This window comes from Melospiza georgiana, chromosome 19 (assembly GCF_028018845.1).
Source record: "Melospiza georgiana isolate bMelGeo1 chromosome 19, bMelGeo1.pri, whole genome shotgun sequence".
Lineage (NCBI taxonomy): Eukaryota > Metazoa > Chordata > Aves > Passeriformes > Passerellidae > Melospiza > Melospiza georgiana.
The window spans coordinates 10,387,649-10,410,294 of NC_080448.1; the positions used below are offsets into that span (position 1 = coordinate 10,387,649).

The following is a 22,646-nucleotide window of genomic DNA, read 5'->3' on the forward strand; positions in this document are numbered from 1 at the left end:
GGACAGGGCTGAGGGTGTGTGACCTGGAGGTACTATCTAAGCAGTGCCACTGCCTTGGAAACCTGGGATGATTCCATACCTGACTGTCCCAGCTCTTGTCCTGTGCAGCTCCGCTCCTCGCTCTTCCCCTGGTGGCCCCTCAGCGTTGTCCTCGCTGCCGGGTGCGCCTGAGGCGGCCGAGGGAAGGGCTGAGATGATGGCCGGGCGTGAGGGCTGAGTTTGGCCTCTCTGCCCCGGCGTGAGGGCAAGGGTGGGCCCAGGGGCTTGGATCACCCTCGTCACTGAGAAGACGAGCACACCGACCCCCGGAGCCCTGACGGGACGGGTTCAGCGCGGTCCCCGGAGGGCTCGGGGCAACGGCCCCGCTCTGAGGCGCTGGCGGCGGAGGAACCGCCAGGTTACCCGGGGTGAGGCACTCTTTGGCCGCCGGCGGAAGCACCCGAGCGCCCGGGCCTGCGCACTGCGGCCTATAAGAACCGCGAGGCGGTGCATAGGGCCGGGCACTCGCAGCCGGGGCTGGCCGAGTGCGGATCTCTGTGGAGGAAGTGGTGGAGCCGCAGGAGCCCCGGGAGGCGCTGGCGGCCTGAGAGACCCCCGTCCGCACCCTCACTGCTTCCTCCGCTCTCGCGAGGGCTGCGGCGGCGACAGCGACAGCCATCCCCGAAGCCGTGGGCCGCGCCTCTCCCCGCTTCGCTGGATGCTCTGGGGTTCGGTCCCTGAGCGGGGCCGCGGCGCTGGCAGCCCCCGCTGTGGCGGGGCCATGGGGCCGGGCAGCGGCAGGGCACGGAACCCCCTTCCCCGCTGAGAAGGCCCCTCGTTCCGGCGCCGATGCCGCGCTGTCCCCTCACAACCGACCCTTGAGATTCCCCTCTTTCCCCTCCCCATGCCCGACGGAGCCCCTCGCCTCGGTGACGCCCTGCAGCAGCCCCGCCGGCCCGGGGGTCTGCGGCGCTATGAGAGGAGCTGCCCCCGCCGCCGGGGGCAGCCAGGACCGGGGCAGGCTCCCACCCCGCCGCCGGTTGCCGTGAGGCGGCTGTAGCTGCAGGAAGAGCCCCTTTGTTTTCCCTCCGTCCTTCCCGGGGGCTTCATGCCCCGCTGAGGGATGATGGAGGTGGTGGGGGACTTTGAGTACAGCAAGAAGGACCTGATAGGACACGGAGCCTTTGCTGTGGTCTTCAAAGGTCGCCACCGCAAGGTAAACAGCGACGGAGCGGGGCTGGTTACACAACCCGGGGCCCACAGGAGCCCCTCGGGTGGGTGACAGCTGCGGTGGTGGTGGGAGGGTTGTGTCCTCTGCGGAGTTTTGACGTGGTTTGGGAGAAAAAAGAGCCGAAGGGAGATGCGGGCTGGGCTGCGGCCCGCGGCTGCCCCGCGGCCCTGAGCCGGGATCCGGCGCCGGCATCCAGAAAATCTTTATTTTTTCCTTTCCCTCGACCCCACCGGCCTGTCCGCGGTCCCACCGCTCCTCCCCTGTCCCTGCCATAGCGGCGAGGGGAGAGTTGCAGCTGTAGGGGAGGCTGAGCCCTTTGTTTGTCGGGAGGGTCATGTTTATCTCGCTGGATAACGAGGGATCTAATGGAAAATTGTCTCCTTTGGGATTGGCTGAAGATTTCTTAAATTCAGAGGTGTCTGGTTTCCTGGCGTGACTTGCTCATCGCCCCGGATATTCATAGTTACGTTATGGTTTCTTGATGCTGCGAGTTTATTCTGGTGCCTAAAGAGCTTTGCTTTCCAGAAAACAGCCCTTGAGATTTAGCATTTTGGAGGATTAACAGTGCTCAGGGCTTGGAGAGGCGCGGTGCAGTGATTTTGGGGTTAAAAAAAAAAAAGAGAAATGAAAACGGAAACTTTAAAGGCCAATGGAGGTGCTCCCACCTCAGAAATAAATAATATAATATATATTATAGAATAATATATAAATAGACAATACATAAACTTGCTTAAAACAGAGGGGGTTCTGTGCAGTTTTCATCTGCAGAGTATAGAAAAGCTGAAAATGAGAAGTCCTTAAAAAGGACAGTGAAAGTAACTTCATCATTGAGAGAAGTCTAAAAAAGCAAATATATAGCACTGCTACCAAAAAATAAATGGGATACGATTACTTAGGTTTTATTTTGTTTTGTTTTTAGTGCATTGGAATCCATTAAAATGCAGTGTAGCCAAATGCAGTGTAGCTGGATTTTAATAGCTGTGGAATGAAATAGTTCTTGATGGTGTCATGTGACGTATTAATAACTAGTGGGTAGAAGAGGGGTGATCTTGCAACTTTTTCTCTGTATTTTCCTAGATAGTTGTTAAGAGAATAAAGTTAAAAAAAAAAAAAAAAGAGTAAACTAACAGTACTTTTTTTGTTAACTTCCAGAAAACTGATTGGGAAGTAGCCATAAAGAGTATTAACAAAAAGAACTTGTCGAAGTCACAAATCCTACTTGGGAAAGAAATAAAAATCTTAAAGGTATGTTAATTTGCAGTGATTTTTAAAGCTGCTTTGCTTGAAAAGGAAAAGAGACTTCTGACCTAGTTCATTCCAGGTCATGGGTGCTGTCACAGTAATTGCTGCTGTGATGTTTCATTGTTAGCGATCCAGAAATAAAAATACTAAGAAAAACAGAAAAAAAATTACATCTTTAGTTCTGGAAATGTCTCAGAGCAGGTTGTGAGCATGATTTTGCAGTTAAAAGAAGCAAATTGTTGTGGAAACAGTGTCTGTGCTTTGCTTGTTGCACACGTGGAAGAGTTTGTCCTTCAGGATGGCCAATGGGGCTCCTGTTCCCAGCAGATCACAGCTGAGGGTGAAGCATCAGTCTTTGATCTTTCTTCATCTTTTTTGCTCAGAGCTGCCTTGAAAGCTGTAACCAGTGAGCTGACTTTAATTCCTGCAGCAGCTGCCCATTCTGACTTGTGATAATTGCCTTAAATGTGCAGTGTGGCTCTAGCAGAGGAAATGCAATGGGGCATCTTTCAGCTTTTCAGTGTTATTTTATGGAAACTTCTCCTTGGGTGGTCATTTAGCATTCCCTGCTCTCTGGATTTCACATCTCATTTCACACAGCTTTGCAGTAATACTGAGTGCTGCTTTCTTCCCATGTTTCTGAGCTTCTTGAGATACATCACTGCTTTATATACTATTATATTCTATTATACATCACTACTTTATATAGATATTATATTCTCATTTATTTAATATATACCAGAGTTAGTGTTGGGAGTATTAGTGTGCTGCAAGTACTTAACAAACAAAAGTTTTTTGAGCAGCTACAAATAATTATGAGCTGTCCCATGAGTTTTCTTTAATGTTATTTGGTTTGATTTTCCTTGTATTAGAAAAGTAAGGTTGATTTGAACATGGTCGAGTTGGTTACTTCACTAAGCAAGGAATTATGTAAGAGTAGGAAATTAAATCTTGTCAGCTTTCAGTGCTCATTAGAGGATCTTGTGCTCTGGTACTTTCTGTAACAAGTCATTGACATAAAGTTCTGGAACCAAATGTTTTTATGACCTCTCAAGATATTGCCTAACTTCCTTATCCTTTAAATATTGTCTAAACAACTGGGATTTCCTCTAAATTCCATCTGATCATCATAAAAAGATTCTCTTTGATTATCACCAAATCAGCATTATCAGCAAATTTAATTAATAATAATAGTAGTAATACTAATAACCTTTTTCCATAATACAAATATTTTGTTTTACAGGAACTTCAGCATGAGAACATTGTAGCTCTTTATGATGTCCAGGTAAAATATATTTTGATGCCTTTTTAAAAATGAATTTACGAAAATATAATGAATATATATCATGTATGCCAAGTGGAAGATTTTGAATGGATTTATTTTGAATGGATCTATTTTGTTGCTGTCATCAATTGGGAATTCAGCAAAAACAAGTGACAGTAAGAGCAGCATCTTGGGCATCTGTGTGACACAGAAATGTGGTGTTGAGCCCTGTGCCAGTGAAGAGGAACTGAAGAAAGCAGAAAACCACAGTCACACGTATCTGTTGCCTGTGTGTCCAGAAGGACAGGATACAGAGAAAAAAGCCAAGCAGACACTTGGATCTCTTCAATTAAATTCCCTCAGGTTGTTTTCCTGTCTCTATTGCCTGGTGAGGTGCAGGAGTTGCTCTGCAGCCTGTCTAGGGGAGTGTGCTCTGCTTAGGAAGGGAATTTTTGTATCCTGAGGCCTGCCAGTGTGGAGCAAAGCTAAATCAGACATGAGGCAGCTCATGCATTTGTTCTGCTGGAATAAGATCTATACATTTATCTCCTGGGCTCAGGCCTGATTTTAAATACAGAGTTACACTGATAAAAAAAAATAAAATTACTGAGAAGCACCTTTGGGGCATTGCATAGTCAAAGCAACACAAAATAGAGATTGTGACATTCAGTCCTTCCTGTCTTTACACATTCACATGCTAAATCTTTCAGTTTGTGTGGATTTCTATCTTTTGCTGTAGAAATCTGTATTCATGGGTCATAAATTAGGTGAGCTCAGGATTTCTAGGGCTGTAGGACTCGAGTCCTATTCACTTTTGAGTCCTACTTACTCAAAAGTAATTTTCAATTACTTTTGGTACCAAGCTGAGATGTTCATGTAGCAGCTGACTGTGCATCAAAACTTCTAGGTTCAATCTAGAGACTGTTTGTTTTTCCTGGATCTTGACTTCAAAAAAATCTAAATTTTGAGTGATGTTATCTGCTCTGAGAAGGAAAGTATTGTCTGCTGTGCTTCTTGATGAGACCAGGTTTTCCTGAGCATTGCTAAGTGGAAATCATCTCTCAGCATCCTAAATTTAGTATGTCCAGACATCTCAGAAGCAACTGGAATTGTTGGCTGAGGGTGTTGGTGTGTGAGTAAGCAGCTGAATTTCAGATTTATCATTTACAGTTGTTTATACATGGAGGTTCCTTAGTCAGCTCTGCAGCTCAGTGTGGGGGTAGTGGAATAGTTGGGTGTTCTGATGGTTTAACATCTGAGCTTTGGAGAAACTCTTTGTTTTTTTGGTTTATGCACAAGGAAAGAGACTCCAGAATCCTACAGTTGTCTATGGTTTCTTTAATAACTTTTTGACTTTTCTGTTCTGCCCCAGGAAGAGGTGACAGATTTTCTTGAATGATCAGTGCTGCTCCCTTTGAGAGGGGGATGTTGCTGCTTGTCACCAATTATTGTGTTTAAATAAAATGAGCAGTTAAAGCAAAGAGAAGGGCAAACCTGTGTCCTGTACCTTGATACATTTCAAACACATTCATGGCAAACACAAAGCTTGGCAACAGGAATTGCTTTGCAAAATGTGATATAAAGAGTGTGCCACTTGCACAAATGAGCTTTTCCCTTTCTGCTGTGTGTGTGAAGTGGCAGACATCATTAACTTCTGTGATTACATTTAATTTATAGCCCAGCAAGAATGAACACTATGCAAGGCATTCACATGTCTGGTAGGCTGTTCCACCTACTAATTTTCTGTAGCATTTCATGTTCTAGCATGTGTGCCCTTTTTGTTTGCCAGGGTGTTGTGAACATGGTGATACAGTCCAGCAGATAAGACTTTAGGATCTCAAGCTATTTCTAAGTTTACAGAAGGTATTTTTTCCCCTCAGTGCTGGAGCCAGTGGAGTCTGTGTCACAGTAGGAAGTTCTCAGTGTGAATGGGAGTCTGTTTTATTTTTGTAGTTCTGTTGGGCTGAAGCTTTTCTTAACCTTAGACAGTTTGAAATAAGAAAATGCTCCTGTTTCAGTTGCAGTTTGACATATCATGTAGCTGAATATGCCAAGAGCTGATTGTTACTCTGAGTTTTCAGATAGAAAAGATGGTGTGCAATGAAAGTGGCAAAACTAAGTGAAAAAAGTGTAAATTGACTGTGATAAGGATGAATACTTTCACTCTCATAATAATAAATTAATGACAGTACTTTAGATGAAAACATAGCAATTTGGAATGCATCTTTTGAGAATAAATGTACAATTATTATTTTATATATTGCAAAAAGCTTCATTTGGATTGATTCTCAGGAAGTTGTTAGATTCCCTCTCCTCCATGTCTCTTCATTTATGGTTGTGCTCCTGTTGCATGACCACTCACACAAGTCAGCACAATAAAGATAGATACACCATGGAGGTTTTAATGAAATCCAAGCCGAACTCGTGGGCCATTCTGCTGATTGTGCATGAACATTTTCAGCCCTTCTCCAGTGCTCCCCCTCCATCTCCTGGGAGCACCATCTGATGTGCTGTTAGTGTGTCTGCACTTCAATTACTAGAAGTGCCCATTCGTCTGGGGCCACACCCCAGTGAACTGCTGTGTGTTGATGGTGGCATAAAAATGTTTTGTTCTGCAGCCAGCAGGATAATTGCCCTTGATTTCCATGAGGTGGACGTGCAGCTCTGGCAGGTTTGAGCTGCAGATAAGCATTTTATGTAAGCAGAGCACTGCACTGCTCCCAGGGTGGGGAGCTGCACACACCAGGGTGTGGAGGCCATGGTGCTGAGGCTGAGGAAACTTGTACAGATATTTAAATAAAAACCCTCCATCTGGGAGAGACAAATGTTTTTCAGCAGTAGGGTTCTGGAAAATAGCTCATCCCTAGAGGTGAAATGATTTTTTTTTTAAAAATCCTTAAAGAAACTCAGATATGATAGATGGATAGCAAGAGACACTTTTCACTTATCTTCTTGGGCAAGTGTTTGATTGTCTGTCATTCAAGAATAATCTCCCAAATCTCTAAAATGGTTTAAGGATGCAACTCTTTTCCCGTGGTGGTGCTGTGGGATGTCATTCATCCTGCAAAAGAAAATCACTCTTGGATCCTGTTAATTGGAGGAGTGGAGCCACTGTTTCTCAAAAGTAAAAGGAGTCTAAAATAGCTTCTAATTTACCAGTGTAAAATACACTGAGATCCTTGGATAAAGTATTCCACTGAAGTGGAATGAAGGTATCAGTGAGTTATTTGGAATGTTCTATATTTAGGACATGAGTTTACAGTTTTGTGCAGTTCATGATCCCAAGTGTGTGCTGAGTAGAACTAATCTCTTCCACAGTGCCAGACAGTGCCTGTTTTAGCAAATAATTTAATTCAAAACCTCTCTAGAATGTCAGCCCTCACAGTGAAAGCCTGTAATGTATCTTGGAGATAGCATTTTAGGAGAATGAATTAATGTCCTCACTGTATGGAGTCTGAAGTTTGCTATTTGAACAGTAGTTTAGGGAGAACTAATTTCTAGAGTGTTATTGGAGAAACAGTATCTGGATAAAAATGGTTTCTTGTCTTAGCTTGTTGCTACAGGGCAGACAAAAAACCTGCAGCTGCTTCTGCTGTCCTTGGAAGCAGAGAAAGCCAGTGGGAATGGAGCCAGAAATCCTTCTGGGACCTTCAGCTCAGCTTTGTTGTACACACAGAGCCCAGGAGTTCTTAGCAGGGGTGCTGAGGGGAGGAACTGTTGTTTTAGCAGCAGGAATTAAATACTTCTGGTTTACCCAAGGACTCCAGTTGGTCTGGTGCTATTGCATGTGTTTCTTGAGATATTTGCTGCAGGCATCCTGTGTGTGCTCCTGATCTCAGTGTCTCACAGCTTGCATTGCCTCCACACTCCCAGCAGAACAGAGAGTGTCTCAATATCTTTATTTTTGTTCCCTCAGCTCCTTGCTTAAGGCCTTTGTGTGTGTCAATATCCATCCCCTGTGTCTGTGTGGAAACAATCATATGAGAACATGCTGTTCAGATAAAAGAAAAATCCTGCCCTGTAGCAAGTGTAAAGGTTTTGAAATGTTACCTGGCAGCTGATGCCAGCCCAAGGTTGGTTATGACAGTGCAGGAATGATGCAGAGTAAATGCTGGAGACAGCCAGGATTAGAATTTGTTGTGACCCACAGAACCAGAGTTGGAGTTACTACACAGGCCTTGCTTACCTGCTGTGCCTGGATGCTGTAATTTGAATTTCAGAACTGTTTCAGAAGAGTTTCTACACAGTCTTTTGCTTACCTGCTGTGCCTGGATGCTGTAATTTGAATTTCAGAACTGTTTCACGTGATTTTTTTTTAGTACAAAACTCTGCTGAACCTTGGTGCTGGGAGCAGAGCAGCCTCTTTCCCCACCTCCCATACATTGGTTAAATTCAGCATTTCACTAACAGCAAATGGATGATCCAGTTCTTGTGGTGCATTTCTCCATGGCTGATTGCTCTTTTTTATGTGAATAATTGGCAGCATGCACCCTGTTGGAATCCTACAGGCACATGTCAAGTGACATTTAGTCTGAGATTTAATATTTTGTCAGAATTAACAAAAATGTTCAGTCCTTGGGGTGATAGGAGATGAACACAGAAGTTGCTGCTGTGTTGCCCGCACAAAGTAAACCAAGAATGTCTAATACAGAGAGAAACAGCCTTTAAAAGATCTGGACCTGTCCTTTTCCACTATATCATTAGAATTTTTGCCAAATGTATTTAAAACCCAAAAAAATGAGTGTTCTTGGCCAAAAATTAAATCCAATATAGCACAAATGAACACAGCAGAAAATGAATCAGATAACAGCAGTGCTCAAGCTGCCAGGGTAACTCTCCTGCTTTGGGGACTCCCATCATCAACTGCCATGAAATCAAATCTGCAGACCTGAAGTGAAAAGGGAGTAACTATTTGCCACAGCTGCTGCTTTGGGAGCTCACTCAGCTCCTTGCAGACCTTCAGCTTGTTCTAAAGGAGGACTTGGGAACCAGAATGAAATCCAGGGAATGTCTCTGCCACTACTCCAAGGATCTAGCAACAGCTCTGGGAAGTAACCATGGATGTAATGACTTCTTTTTCAATTAATGTTTTTTTTAAATGGAACTACTTTGCTGAGACTGTGATTCAAGTTGAATTTTGCATCCCCCAAGACAACTGCTGGAATCCTTGGATTAAAACATAGCAAGTTTTGGCAAATATGTTGCCTCTTAACCTCTTTCTCTTAGGTTTATCTGTTTACCTTTCAAAATTGCAAATTGGTTTCCTGTTAGCCTCTGCTTGAAAGTAAAACTTAGATTCAGAATAAAAAGGAGCAAAAGTAGGTTTTTATCAAGAAAACTTTCAGTGTGTTGCTGGGCAGGACTGCTAATTGTTGCAACACCAGCAGATATTTGTTTTACTTATTTATCTAGGTAGAAGTGTAGGTCAGAACAACTCCAGCTGCACTAATTTTGTGATCTGTACATCAATACAAATTGCTGAAAGCTTTGTTATCTGTTTCAAGAGGCAGTTTAGAATAACTTGCTAGGTCAGCTTTATTCCTGAATGTTAGATGTGAAACATGCTGGTTTTTAATCTTTCCTTTTTGAGCACTTTTCTCTGCAGAGCCAGTCAGCAGAAGTCACCAGTCTGGGGAATGGTGATAGGGAGAGCTTTATTGTTCAGCAAAATCATTTAGAAGGGGAAAATATATCTCCAGAACTGTCTTGTCTGTTCTGAATGTATTCCCCAAATGGAGATCACATTCCAGCCAGGCTGGCCAAGAACTGGAAGGCAAAATTTGAGCAGCTCTGAAGGGTTGAACGAGTTCAGTTGTTTTGAAGTGAAGCTTGTGTTGGTGGGATATTGAAAAGGGTTTGGTTGTGAGTTCAACTTGGGACAAGTTGTGGTTGGGGAGGTTGGTATCAGTTCTGTGCAGGCTGTTACTTCCTCACTATGAGCTAGAGAGGACTTTTGAGTCTGGGAAAATGTCTTTGTGGGATCTCTAATCTGCTCTGCTGATTCATTAAAAAAGGATTTTCTAAGCTACATTAAGGAATCATGCTCTACTTCTTACTGGGACTTTACTTGGTGACTTGGTTTGTTATTTTTCATCAAGAACATAAACATTCTTATACATTTAAGACATTAAAAAAAAAAAGAGACGAGTAATTCTCTTTGAGGGCAATCCAGTGTGGTCTGCAGCAATGACTTTCCAAACAGGTGAAGGCTGGTACAACAGGGCAAATCATCAGCTCAGTGTTTCTGAAGAGAGCAGTTCATTTGAGAGGACTTTGTTTCCAAGGGAATCCAGCACACAGATCCTCTTAGTTCTGTGATGAATAAATGTAATAAATGTCTGTCATGAGCTGAGCATTACCTGCTGCCCTAAGCTGCTGGTTTGTGCTGTGGAGGCTCTGACACCATGGAATATCTTTGTGATTCATGGGATTGCAATGCTGGGCTGGAAATCCAGGAGCTGAGCTGCTTTCTTGTCACTGGACTTCCCTTGGGGTGTTCTGCTCCACATCACAGCTATCCTTTAAGTGAAGGGATCCTCACTTGGCAGAATTTTCAATTTGTTAAATTGGGATCTCAGATTCCTAAAAGACAGCTTCTGTCTTGGAAGGTGTTGGTGCAGAGGAACAATGCAGAAAGGAACAATTATATATTTCCAGTAATTTGCAAAGCAAGTAATTACTAATGGGCTATTTTGCTTTGCTGTGTGCACTGAGGTTTTGAGGTGTTTGTAGGAATGTAAATTATGGTTCATGTTGGCCACAGCTATTGCAGAAGCATTGAACAATTGAGGCTTCCTGAAATGTGATCGCTGCTGCTTTAATATTCTATATTGCTTGGAGTTTGCCTGCCATTCCCAACAGATTTGACTCATATTCCTAGAAACTTGTTTTCTTCAAAGCTAATTTCCAAATGTAAACAAGTCTGCAAAATGTGCTTGATGTTTTGGGCTGGAAAGAACCTCAAATGCATTTCTGTAACACAGACAGGAGTGACTAAATTCTTCCCCAAAGTGAAGCAGGTTAATACAGCCTTGAATTAACCTTAAACCATCCAGTTCATCTTGAACTGTAATTATTTCCATTATTTGGAGTTGTCTGGGTGTCAGTGTCTGTGATGGGCTGTGCCATCCCTGGCCTCTGTGCTGTGTTTAGGGGTCATTGGTTTCTCTAGCCCGGGCCCATTTTTGCTTTTATTTCTCTTTTTCAAGTTTTCTAACAGAACTGAGCCCTTGCCAATGGCACCCTGGTGGCAATTCTTGCCAGAGTGGTCAAATGGAGCATCTGCTGAAGTGTCAGTGCAAGCACAGGGGAGGGTGCCTGAGTTCACAGCATTTATTTTGCAGTGCAATGTCCCTCTTGCCTTCCTTGTGACACTTCAGCAGAATTTAGTCAGACTGTCTGCAGTCCCACTTCCCACTGGGGCCTGTGCCTGCCCTTGTCTGGTGCCATCTCACTTTTTTTCCTTCAACTGCCTTAAAAAACCATATTTTCCCTCAATCTGTCAGCCCTTGTTTAAGTTTATTTTTAAAGGGAAAGGGAGGTAACACACTGTGTAACTGAAAGCATCATCCTGTTTACTGTGCACTTCCTTTAGTTTCCTTCCAGTTCTCTTTGTGTTCTTTCCTTTCAATCTTAATCAGCTCAGAGGGAGAAAAAAATACTTTTGCTTTAAAAAAACTCTCAGAATCTTCAATTTTGTAGGCCCACCAGAGCTGTCTTATGCAGGAGACTGTGGAAAACAATGTTGATTATTAGCAACAAACAGGTCAGGCCTTTCTTCCCTCACACAAAATAAATATTTGGAAACAGGATGAATGTTTTTGTTACAGTCAGCTTCAAGCAGGGATTTATTTTTGTAACTGGATTTGTGAAGGGTGTAGGTAATTTACAGTAGAAGTTGGGCAATCTGTCTTTCAGGAACTTTTCCCCAGTTACAAGAGAGGGAATTCAGGTTGCAGGGAGGTCATGGGAGGTGAATGCTTTGGAAAATGTGAGGAGGATGGACAGAGCTCCCAGCCCTGCCCTGAGGAGCATGGCAGGGATTGCTGCTGCCAGAGCTCACTCAGGGAGGCACTTCATGGAAGTACTGCCTGGTGCTTTTATGGTTTTGCATATGAAAATATTATTGGAAATGTAAAATATCTGCTAGTGAAAAATCTACACTTTTGCTATGCTCTGAAACAATGACTTTAAGGTGTCTCAGGGATGGGAAAATCCCATGTTGCACTTGGTTAATGCAGGTACAGATTTTGTATTCTCACATTCTTAAATCACTTTTCTTCTTCTCTTTTAGGAAATGCCCAATTCTGTCTTTTTGGTCATGGAGGTATGTGTTAACATGTATGTTTCTGGTTGATTTTAAAGACTTTTAGACAAAACTGTTCATTTGCACAGCTGCAAACTAACCATGGCTTGCTAAAACAAACTATTTTGAAAAGGAAATTATTAATTTCCTATGCCCCATTAAATTTATCAGCACTGTTTGTTTCATAAATTATTCAGTTTCATGTTATGATACTGTAAGTATTGATGAAGGGTGAAAATCAAATTATTAATTACAAATAATTGACAAAACAATTTTAAGGCAAACAGCTGGAAGTGATCTAATTTTCATTAAAAATTACAAAGTAGCAATGATGTAGCAGGTGTTTTAGTGCTTTTATTTTAAATATTTTAAATAAAACCCTTTGTTTTTAACAGTACTGCAATGGTGGGGACTTGGCAGATTACTTACAAGGTAATTGATTACTGTATTTCCCTATTATTTTGCTTTATGTGTTTATATTCTGTATTCCTCACATCCATTGATGTTTCTCTGAGATTTTTTTGCTTGTGCTTTAAATAAGGGTAAATGAATTGGTAATTCACAGACAGAAAATGCTTTTTTATTTTTTGCCACAGCTGAATGTAACATTCCCTTATTTGTCAATGAGGGAGAGGCTGTAGTTAACCATCAGCAGCATGCTGAAAAGATGTGTGGGTTTCTATTTCTAAAACTACATTTTGGGGGTTGTTCCCAGTGTTTTGATTGCACCTGTTTTTCTTTTCCAAGATGTGAATTTAAAACCACTGATTTACTTCTATAATAATGCTCTGAAAAAGAGGCAGTGCTGGCTTAGGAGAGATTTTCCATGGCTCTGCCCAAAGTGAGGACAGAATTTCTAAATCATGACAAATGGATTCTTATTCCAACCAAAATTTTGAGCAGAGATGTTAATCTTCACATTTTTCATGATGAAAATATTCTACTTGCCCTTGTATGTCAGCCTGTTGAAGGAATCTTTTTATGCACAGCTATTGTTATGGTAACTGTGTGTATTAAAAGCCTAATTCACTTGCCATTAAAACCTTTGGAAAGACTCAGTGAAATCCAGCTCCTGTGTTCAGTGCTTTTTTGGGCTGCAGAATGAGGTAATACCTTCAGAAGAGACTTTCAAAAGTACATCTCATTTTTTTTCCTTTCAAAATAAGTTTTATCATGGATGAAATTTCTGAGCAGAGTTGTTCTCAGCATCTCCATAAAGAACAATGATTTTTTGGTTATACTTAATGTGAAGTTCTTTTATTTTCTTGCTTCCTTTGCCTTTTTTATTTCAAAGTTTAGGATTTCAAAGAATTACTGGGTTGGAAGAGACTTTTAAAGATCATTGAGTCCAACCCAGCCCCAACACCTCACCCAAACCCTGGCACCCAGTGCCAATCCAGGCTTTGTTAAACACACCCAGGGGTGGTGACTCCACGCCTCCCTGGGCAGAACATTCCAGTGCTTCATCACCTTTTCTGTAAAAAACTTTTTCCCGATATCCAACCTAAATTTCCCTTGACTCAGCTTGAAACTTAATGAGATTTAATTTGAGATTTAATGGCAATTGAGAAGTTTTATAATTACGATGCTACCGAGTTGAATAAACCACTGGAAAAACAGATTATTTAGAGTTCTGTAGCTGCTCTAAAACTGTGGTGATGTCAATATTGTTGAGAATATTTACATTTGTAGAAAAACACAGGAGACTGGATTGTAACTCATGATGATTAGATTATAACTCACTATGTTTTCAGCTGATCACCATGAAGCTGATTGCTTTTAGCTAAACTTATTGGTATTTTTTCTCCCCCCTGCTCCTGTGTGTGTCACTGCCAGCTAAGGGGACTCTGAGTGAGGACACCATCCGAGTGTTCCTGCAGCAGATTGCAGCAGCCATGAGGATCCTGCACAGCAAAGGCATCATCCACAGGGACCTGAAGCCCCAGAACATCCTGCTGTCCTACGCCAGCCGCCGCAAATCCAGCGTCAGCGGCATCCGCATCAAAATAGGTACAGCTCCCTCTGTGGGAGGGAAATCAGCACTCTTGGGTGTTTCCCCCTCAGAAATGGCTCTCCAGTTCAAGTCCTGCATGTGGAGTGTGTTCAATTCATTCAAATCAGACAGCAAGTCAAGAATGATGAGCTTCATGCTGTGCTGTGTTCTCAGGATGAAAAAGGATTGAATCATAAAGACCTGTTTGATTAAATCTGCAGGACAAATCTATTTAGCTGATGTTTCTAGTACTAAACTATTTTAATTATGTATAAATCTAACTTTTGAAACTGTCAGTAGCCTTTAACCCATTTCAAAACTCTGTGTATGCAAGACTCCAATTGCATTTCCAGCTGTTTTCTTTTTTAGTGGTAGATCCTCCTAAGGGTTATTTGAGAGGTTTAGAAATGAAGGTTATGACCTGGTTTTGGCATGGCAGAAGGGAGGTTTGGCCTGGTAACAGGGGAGAGATGTCAAATATTCATGGTACTACCAAACTCCTCTGCAGAGGCCACTTCAGGAGTTTTAATCACTCCTTGTTGTCTGTTAAGTGTCTATTTAAACTGCCTTGTTTTAAACAAGTTCATTCCTGTGCTTTTGCTCAAAAACTGCATAGGGGAGACCAAACTTCTTCCCTTGCTGTCCTTACTTGGTAGCTTCAGATGCTTTTACCTGCATGGAAAATTCAGGCACCTGAAACTTGACTTCTTCAGCTTGTACCTGATGTGATTTCACTGTAGGCACATTGTATATTCATCACTCTTAATGAGCCATTTATATTTAGCCAGTGACTTTAATCCTTTCCTGCTGATGCCAGACAGGCTGTTCTGCAGCTGGGGAGGTGCCTGAGCAGCAGTTTGTGTAAATGATGTCACTGCTGCTTCTTGGCTTGCTCATTTGAAAGATAATCCATTATTCTTTCAGCATGACAAAGATTCTAGTATTCCATGTAGCTGGCTAGATATTAAACCTGTATTTTTTCCATTCTTCTGTTAATTGTAGCAGATTTCAGTCAGAGACAGGTGATTTCTAGACTGTAAAAATTTGAAAATGATCTTTCTCTTCATTGACCAAGGTTGTTCTTTACACAGCTGACTTTGGGTTTGCTCGTTATCTGCACAGCAACATGATGGCTGCAACTCTGTGTGGTTCCCCTATGTACATGGTAAGGGATATTTCACATTTTCTTGCTTGTCTCAAACATTCTCCTGCCAAAACAAAATAATTGACTGCTTGCAGATTGGCAAATGCCTCGTGTTGCTTTACAAGGATCAGGGACAGAGTGTAGTTCCCCTTTCCATGGTTTTTCTACCTTTTTTTTATTTCCTTGGGATTTGGAGACCATGATTGTTATAATCAGAGAGACATCAATCATTTCTTAGTGGTTGTTTGTCCAGGAGAAGAACTGCAGAAGCCAAGTAAATAACATGTCCCTCTTCTTGCCAAACATGCCAAATGCTGGATGCTTTCTTCAGAACATCAGCATTTGAAATTTCTTTGTGGTTTTGAAACTCAGCTTTCATTTTAGGTGGAGCTGGTAGCTCTCAAGCCATGTGATGCACATGAAAATGTTAATTTTCTCTTACAGTGAAGTGGTCTCAGTTAATACTGCTCTGACAGTAGATTCATATTGCTGTGGCTTTCCTTTGGTTGTTTTCTCTTCTGAGAATTTGCTGTTATTTCCAGGCCCCTGAAGTGATTATGTCTCAACACTATGATGCTAAAGCAGACCTGTGGAGCATAGGAACTGTGATTTATCAGTGTCTTGTTGGAAAACCACCTTTTCAGGTAGCAATTCCTTTCCTTTTCCCCCTTCTCAGTCTGAAGGACACTCCTGGGGCTCTTGCTTCTGATGAGGAAAGCAGAAGCAAGTGATGTCTGAGTGTTGGGGCTGCACAGGCTTGGGAATGCCAAGGGAGAAGTTGTTTGTGCTTAGTCTGCATGATGAGTGTGTTCAATCCAGAGGAAATACATAAAGAAGGAGCCTCAGTGCTCTGCCTGGTGTTTTCTCCTTTAATGCCCATATGCAAAAGTCTCCTTTTTGTGTATGTGTGCTTAGGAACAAAAGCTATTTCCTCCATGAAACTGAGCTTTAATTAATGTACATTTTTATTTGACAGGCCAATAGTCCTCAAGATTTGAGAATGTTTTATGAAAAGAACAGGAATTTGATTCCTAGGTATGTCACCATGGCCTTTCCTGTCACTTACACTTGTTGATTGAACACTTTTTCATCTTGGGGAGTGCCTGGGATTCATAAAAATATTTGCTGTTGCTATCTTTGCAAGGATGTAGTGTGATACCTGTGAATCATGTTGCACCTTGCTTTGTACCCAGATGAAACTAAATGGCCTGAGGCTGTAAAGCACAGATAGTGATGACTTAGGGGTGTGGCAGAATGCTGCTTTCCTGAAATTCAATGTGCTGTGCATTATTCAATGCATGCATTACATTTAATGCATGTTTTACTTCCTCTTGTGTGCAGCATTCCCAGGGAAACATCAGCTTACCTGGCTGACCTGCTCTTGGGTTTGCTTCAGAGGAACCAAAAGGACAGAATGGACTTTGGTGTGTATTTCTTTTTTCCTCTCTCTTGCTCTTTTGACTTTCCTTGTTCGTTGTATTCATGTGAGCAGAATAATTATCTTGACCTTTTGTCCACAACCAATTACATGAGAACTGAAGTGGTTTTTTTCTTCTGTTTTCATAAAGAAGGCAGAGTAGCTAAAACAAATCACTGGATAACTACTGTCAGTATTAAGTGATGCACATAAATCATTACTTTGTTTTTGAGTAGTGAAATATAAATCACTTTAATTCTTTCAATTGTGCCCTTTCCATCAAGGATTTACTGCTTTACCTTAAATTTCATGTTGAAATCTTATTTCTGTTACTTTATGTGATGTTTTAGCATCAGCCTGGGAGGAAACATTTCTGATTTCTTTATTTCTGTTACTTTAACTGGTGTTTTACCATCAGATTGGGAGCAAACATTTCTGATTTCCATGTACTGGAAGAACCCACTTTGGAAAAACATTATTGAACAGTATCTTGATTAATTCTTCTTAGCTGCATCTTGTATGTCATGATATTCATGCTGCTTATTTAAATTTTGTAGCACTGCTTGTTAATGCAATTTTATCATAGCTGCCAGGAAATGTTAATCTTAAAATTTTAGTTGAGATCCAGAAAAAGCTCACGATAATTGGGCAGAATGTCACAAATTATATTGGTCAGTATATAAATCTCTCCATGCAGGAGAAATAATACCTCACAAACATGGACTGTGAGTAATTGATTCCACTCTGCACTCTGGGTATGCTGATCCCTACAGTTTTTCAAACATGGGAAATTCACTGTATCACTTGTGGTGGTGGGAGAAAGCGTTTGTGCTTCGAAAGAAAAATAGAAAGCAGAGTGGCAGTGCTGAAAGTCATGTTTTCCTTGGCTGAGCCACTTAAAGGGCCTCAAAGGGGCTGCTCTGGAATGTGCTTAGCAAAGGGAGTGAAAGGGAGAGTTTCTAGCAGAGCCCTGTGGCCTGTTGTTAAAGTAAAAATAGCACTGGAAATGTTGTTGAGCTTCCAGCAATGTGAAGTAGAACAGCAGGTGTTGGACCAAAGCTGGAGAGCACCTGATCCCTGTGTTCAAGTGAATAATTGCATTGTTCAGGCATTACAGCTGGATTCCTTCCCTTATCAGGTCATGGGGAAAGTGTTGCTGAAGGAAGGGACATACTCCAGGCCTCAGATTCTTTCTCTTTTTTTTTCCTTGTTATTTGCTTATGTCTGAGGCACAGCATTGTTTTTCCTCCAGTGTTAGGACATTAAAGTTCACCCAGCTCAGCAGCTGGCTCCCACTAACCCTCAAATTCCCTGAACCAGCTGAACACTGCTCCTTGCAGAGCAAAACTTTCCATGTAACTTAGTGGCCAACTGGTTATGCTCAATTAAAAGTGCCTCAGCATATCCATTTACAACAAAAGCAAAATATTTCTAATGGAACAACAGTGAGCTCACTGAGGAGATTTTTAAAGAAGTGGTGTCTAATTCTCCTTTATGCCATGAATTGTTGTGTTCTGCTGTTGGGAAGTGGAAAGGAGAATGGCTCTACTGTGATTTTCTTTTTTGCCACCTAAGGTGGAGCATTAATGGCTTCAAAAATAAATGTCAATCCTTGGGAAAGGCAGAGCTGAAAATACTTTCAGTGTCTGGTGTGAAAAATGCTCCTTGTTTTGAAGAGCAGACTAAAACTGAATTACCACCACAGAAAACATAATTTCCTCAGCAGTGTAGGGAGGTTTCTTGTGTACATGGCTTTAAGTGCAGTCACAAGATTTCTTCCAGTGATTCAGTCTGATTTGCCTTGCTGACTGATGTTTGAAGTTATTAAATTGATTCTTGTTTCCTTTCCAAACTCTATAGCAGCACATACCATAGACAGCTTTAATCTTTTATAAGCTCTTCACCCTCTGGCTCTGCAGTGTTGATTCTGGGAATGCAACCATTTATCACCATCTGCATTACAGTCTGTAAATTCTGTCATTTGTACATCTACTCACAATGCTGGTTGTTTCTTGTTCTACAGAAGCGTTTTTCAACCACCCTTTCCTGGATCACATTTCAACAGTGAAAAAATGTAAGTAGTTAGTTGGAATTTTGATTTTTTTTTTTTTTCACTTATTTGTGTGAATGATGAATGTTGCAGGCTGGGAGGGAGAAAGATCTGCCAAATATCACACTAAGTGTTTATGAGACATTTTCCTCAGCCTGCCTGTTGTTGTGCTCTGTTATGAGCCTGAGTGTTGAATCCTTTCTTGTATTATGCCAGAGTGAAATGTGATACTTATTTACTTGTTCTTTTGACGTTTGCACTGAACTGAAATACCCTCGTGTGATTGAGGATGTGCTGTTCTTATAAGCTGTGTAAGGGCTTATGAATGAGAAGCAGTGAGGGAATTTGTTTGAAATTCAGCCTTTTGAAGTCTTAGTCACTTTTTTTTGCCCCCCTCTGGGTTTTTCTCTTCTAGCTTGTCCTGTACCAGTGCCCACATACCCAGGCTCAGTCTCTGGCAGTTCCTGTGGTAGCTCTCCTTGTCGCTTTGCTTCTCCTCCAGTAAGTTCTGTGTTACACAACAATCTCCAGAAAATATCTTCTGTAATGTTTAGCCAAGAATTCATGAATTTTTAAAATCTTTTAATACTTGAACACTGTAAACTGTCATGTTTAGGAGCAAAGAGCAAGGAACAGCCCTGTCTTTTCCTTAAATACCATTAACACTTTGGTGCTCTCTTGTTCCTTGTGTTGTATCTTGTGGGGGTTTTGTTGTTCTTTTTGCTAAGGGTAAAAAAAACTCCATACAAATATCAAATGCTAGAGCAGCAAATCTTTAGATATTTTAATATGGTTTGCAATGTAATGACTGTTACAGATTTACAGATAAATTTTGAATTGGCCCTTTTGGCTAAGGCCCCTTATTACAAACCAGTGACTTCAATTCTATGTGACATTTGGAGCAGGTACATCTGTATCACCAGGAATAATTGAATAAACCCCAATTGTTTAAACTCACAGCCTGATCAGTACAGAACTGTCTAAACTGACACTACAGAGTTCTCCAGTATCTGAAATGTCATAGTTCAAAAGCATTTCTGCTTTGTGAATCACTGGATCTACAGTGGGTTTTTGTAACTTTTCTTTTTCCCACCACCCCCCTCCAGTCTCTGCCAGACATGCAGCACATTCAAGAAGAAAATTTGTCTTCCCCTCCACTGGGTCCTCCTAACTATCTTCAGGTCTCTAAAGACTCTGCCAGTACCAGTAGCAAGAACTCCTCTTGTGACACAGATGACTTTGTTCTTGTCCCACACAATATCTCTTCAGACCATTCATGTAAGAACTTTTCTTATTTTTACATCTCAACCCAATTTTCATTCATAACACACTTCTACCTCCTGTTGTTCTTTGGCTCTCTTTGCTCTAAATGTGTCAAAATTCAAATTAAAATTAATTTATGTAGTTTGATTCCACTTTGGAAGGAAACTCTTGGGTACTGCATTTCTATCTGGGACATTTTTATCTTCACTGAGAGCCAAATATGCCAAATAGGGGTGGGTTAAAGTCATGGAAAATAGTGGGGCTTGGCAGTAGAAGAAGAGATTCAGTTGTAAACAACTGCTGATAAAAGACCCAAAGATTCTCTTGGAGTTCTTTGTGGAAGCAGACACTTTGTTTCCTCCAGACTCGATGAACATTTATAGCTCATGCTCTAGAGCTTTAAATAACAGATGTAGGTAAACATAAAACACTTCTAACATGAAAGGTAAAACATCAGCCTGGGCTTATAGAAAGGAGAAACTTGGATGTGGCTCATTTATGACGTGGTCCCAACCTGAATTGCACAAAGTCAGCTGATTTCTGGATGATGCCACCAGCTGTGGTAAATATTTGACTAAATTACTGCCCTGAAGGGTTTCTGCCATCCACTGTTGTAAACATCCCAGTGCTGATACCTTGTACTCCTACCCAGTGGAGTTTATTTCAAAATTATGATATGGCAACAACCCACAAACAAACAGCAAAATAATTTTGTAAAGACCTCCCTTCCCCAGTCTATTTTTGTTGGGGGGTCACATTTGAGATATTTTCCTACACAAAACCTTTTGTGGGAAACTTTCATATACTCACAGAAATGTTTTTCTCTACAACAGCAATATGGAAGATGTAATTTTTTTTTTCTGATTCTGCTTGCTGATGTGGGTTTCCATGTGTTCCTCCTGCAGATGATATGCCTTTGGGAGCAGCTGGCAGGAGGGCTTCCAGTGAGTTCTTGATGTGTGGAGGGTAGGTGTGCTGAGCTTCTTCCAAAAGAAACCTCCTCTTCTAAAATTGGTGCTGCAGCTGCACAAGGGGGTTCTGGGCTTTTGGGTTGTCATAGCTCTGTGGACTTTCTGAAAGATAAACAAGAATTGAATTTGAGTATCTAAACAGTTTGAATTCAGGAAGTTTTGCTGCCAAGTAGAGTTTCTCTGGTGTGAGAACCTGTCTTTTGACAGTGGTTTTTGTTTCCACAGGCAGTCACCATTAACTATTTCTGGAAGCTCAGGAACTGTACAGAAACCATCCACAGCCTCTTCTCGAAGTGCTGCCTCTGGTCCAGCCAACAGGTGTGTGTGATGTGGCCTTAGATTCTCTGCTGTTTTATGGGTTTGGCTTTATTTACTTCTTTTTTTTTAATTGTGAAACTGGACTAAAATAGAAGCAAGACTTCTTTTCTCCAGGCTCTCTACCCTTCATGGCTTCTCTGGTGCACCTCCAAAAGATTTCCTCAAGGAAATCTTAAAATTCTTTGTTTAAATTTTGAGCTGTTTAAAAGCAGAAATTTAGGGACATAACTGCCTTGTCTTTTTTGGTGTTGGGAAGCACAGCACAACCCTCATGGAGTGAGTCAAGATGTTGAATGCAGATACATTTTACAGAGTGGTTGTGAGGGAAGAGGAACTTTGAAAGCCCAGATTGCAGTGGGTTTGTGTCTCGTGGCTGGCTTGGTTTGTCTGGTCACTGGGTGTGGCTGTGTGCAAGTGATTATTGTGAATTTCATGGTTGTGTCTCACAAGATGCCAAAGTCACATGAAGGAGCTAAACATGTATTGCAGGTTTTCCATCAGCAGGACTGGTAATTAGTCCCCTTTCTTCCTCATGGCTGTAGGCTTCAGTTTCTGCTGCCTTAAAATAGAACTGATTTTCATCAGTGGGGCCTGAAATCTTTCCTGTGTTACTTTGGAAAATATAAAGCTTAATTATGGTGTTTAACTACTCATGGAATATCTAAGCAGAATTTGTTCAAGTGATGAATTTCATGATGTTTTCAGTACAAACAGAAAGAGGATGAGTGGCTAACTGGGGAACACAGCTATTATGTTGGGTGCATTTTTGGCTTGTGCCAGTGCTAGAGGGCTGCAAGTCAGCATTATTTGTTTAGAAATGCTTGTCACAAGAAAAGTTTGTTACTTTGTGCTGATCTTTGTGCAGTTGAGGAAATGTGCTGACAGGGGCTGTCAATACAGCTTTTAGCCTCATGTTTTATGTTTAAGGGCAGATAATGGGGATGCTTTGGCCTGTAGAGACCCAGCTGCAATGTAGTATAAATACACTGTTCTTTCCTTTTTAAAGTTGTGTCAGGCAGGGTTTTTAGAGTTAGAAATGTTATGAAAATGTGCCAGTTGTGTTATCTGTACATTGCTAAGAACTAAATGTTCATGTGATTAGAAACAGGTGCTTACTGTTCACACTCTGTACTATAATAGTTTAATTACTGGCTGAGTTAATTCATTAACTACATTTGGGGCTGCATGGGGCATGGTCTGAAGAAAGCAGAGTGTGTCTGACATTCTACAAGATTCTGGTTTTGGTTTGGGGTTTAGTTTTTTATTTCCTGGCAAATATTCTTTCATTGTTTGTAGGTTGTTTCACTTTGTTTTTTTGGTTTTTTACAAAAGGTTATGCCCTGTGAAACAGTGAATCTTTCTGATTAACTGATGAAACTGAATTAATTTTGCCCATAGTTCTGCTGCTGTGTGTCTTCACAGTCAGTCTCCAGCCAGAATGGGCAGTTTTTAGGTCGAGTTGGTTCACT

The 22,646-nt window shown here is 41.5% G+C and overlaps 1 protein-coding gene across 1 annotated transcript in view; it reads left to right on the forward strand.

The window, feature by feature from the left end:
* The first annotated feature begins 502 nt into the window (after positions 1–502).
* Positions 503–22,646, forward strand: part of ULK2 (unc-51 like autophagy activating kinase 2) — a 36,905-nt gene continuing 14,761 nt past the window's right edge. The window contains exons 1-15 of the mRNA XM_058037652.1: positions 503–1,195; positions 2,363–2,455; positions 3,696–3,737; positions 12,010–12,042; positions 12,417–12,453; positions 13,858–14,031; positions 15,106–15,179; positions 15,701–15,802; positions 16,135–16,193; positions 16,500–16,582; positions 18,599–18,649; positions 19,041–19,126; positions 19,732–19,903; positions 20,794–20,854; positions 21,085–21,177. Of these exons, the coding sequence (XP_057893635.1) occupies positions 1,103–1,195; positions 2,363–2,455; positions 3,696–3,737; positions 12,010–12,042; positions 12,417–12,453; positions 13,858–14,031; positions 15,106–15,179; positions 15,701–15,802; positions 16,135–16,193; positions 16,500–16,582; positions 18,599–18,649; positions 19,041–19,126; positions 19,732–19,903; positions 20,794–20,854; positions 21,085–21,177 (1,253 nt within the window). The 5' untranslated portion in view covers positions 503–1,102. The remainder of the gene's footprint in view (positions 1,196–2,362; positions 2,456–3,695; positions 3,738–12,009; positions 12,043–12,416; positions 12,454–13,857; positions 14,032–15,105; positions 15,180–15,700; positions 15,803–16,134; positions 16,194–16,499; positions 16,583–18,598; positions 18,650–19,040; positions 19,127–19,731; positions 19,904–20,793; positions 20,855–21,084; positions 21,178–22,646) is intronic.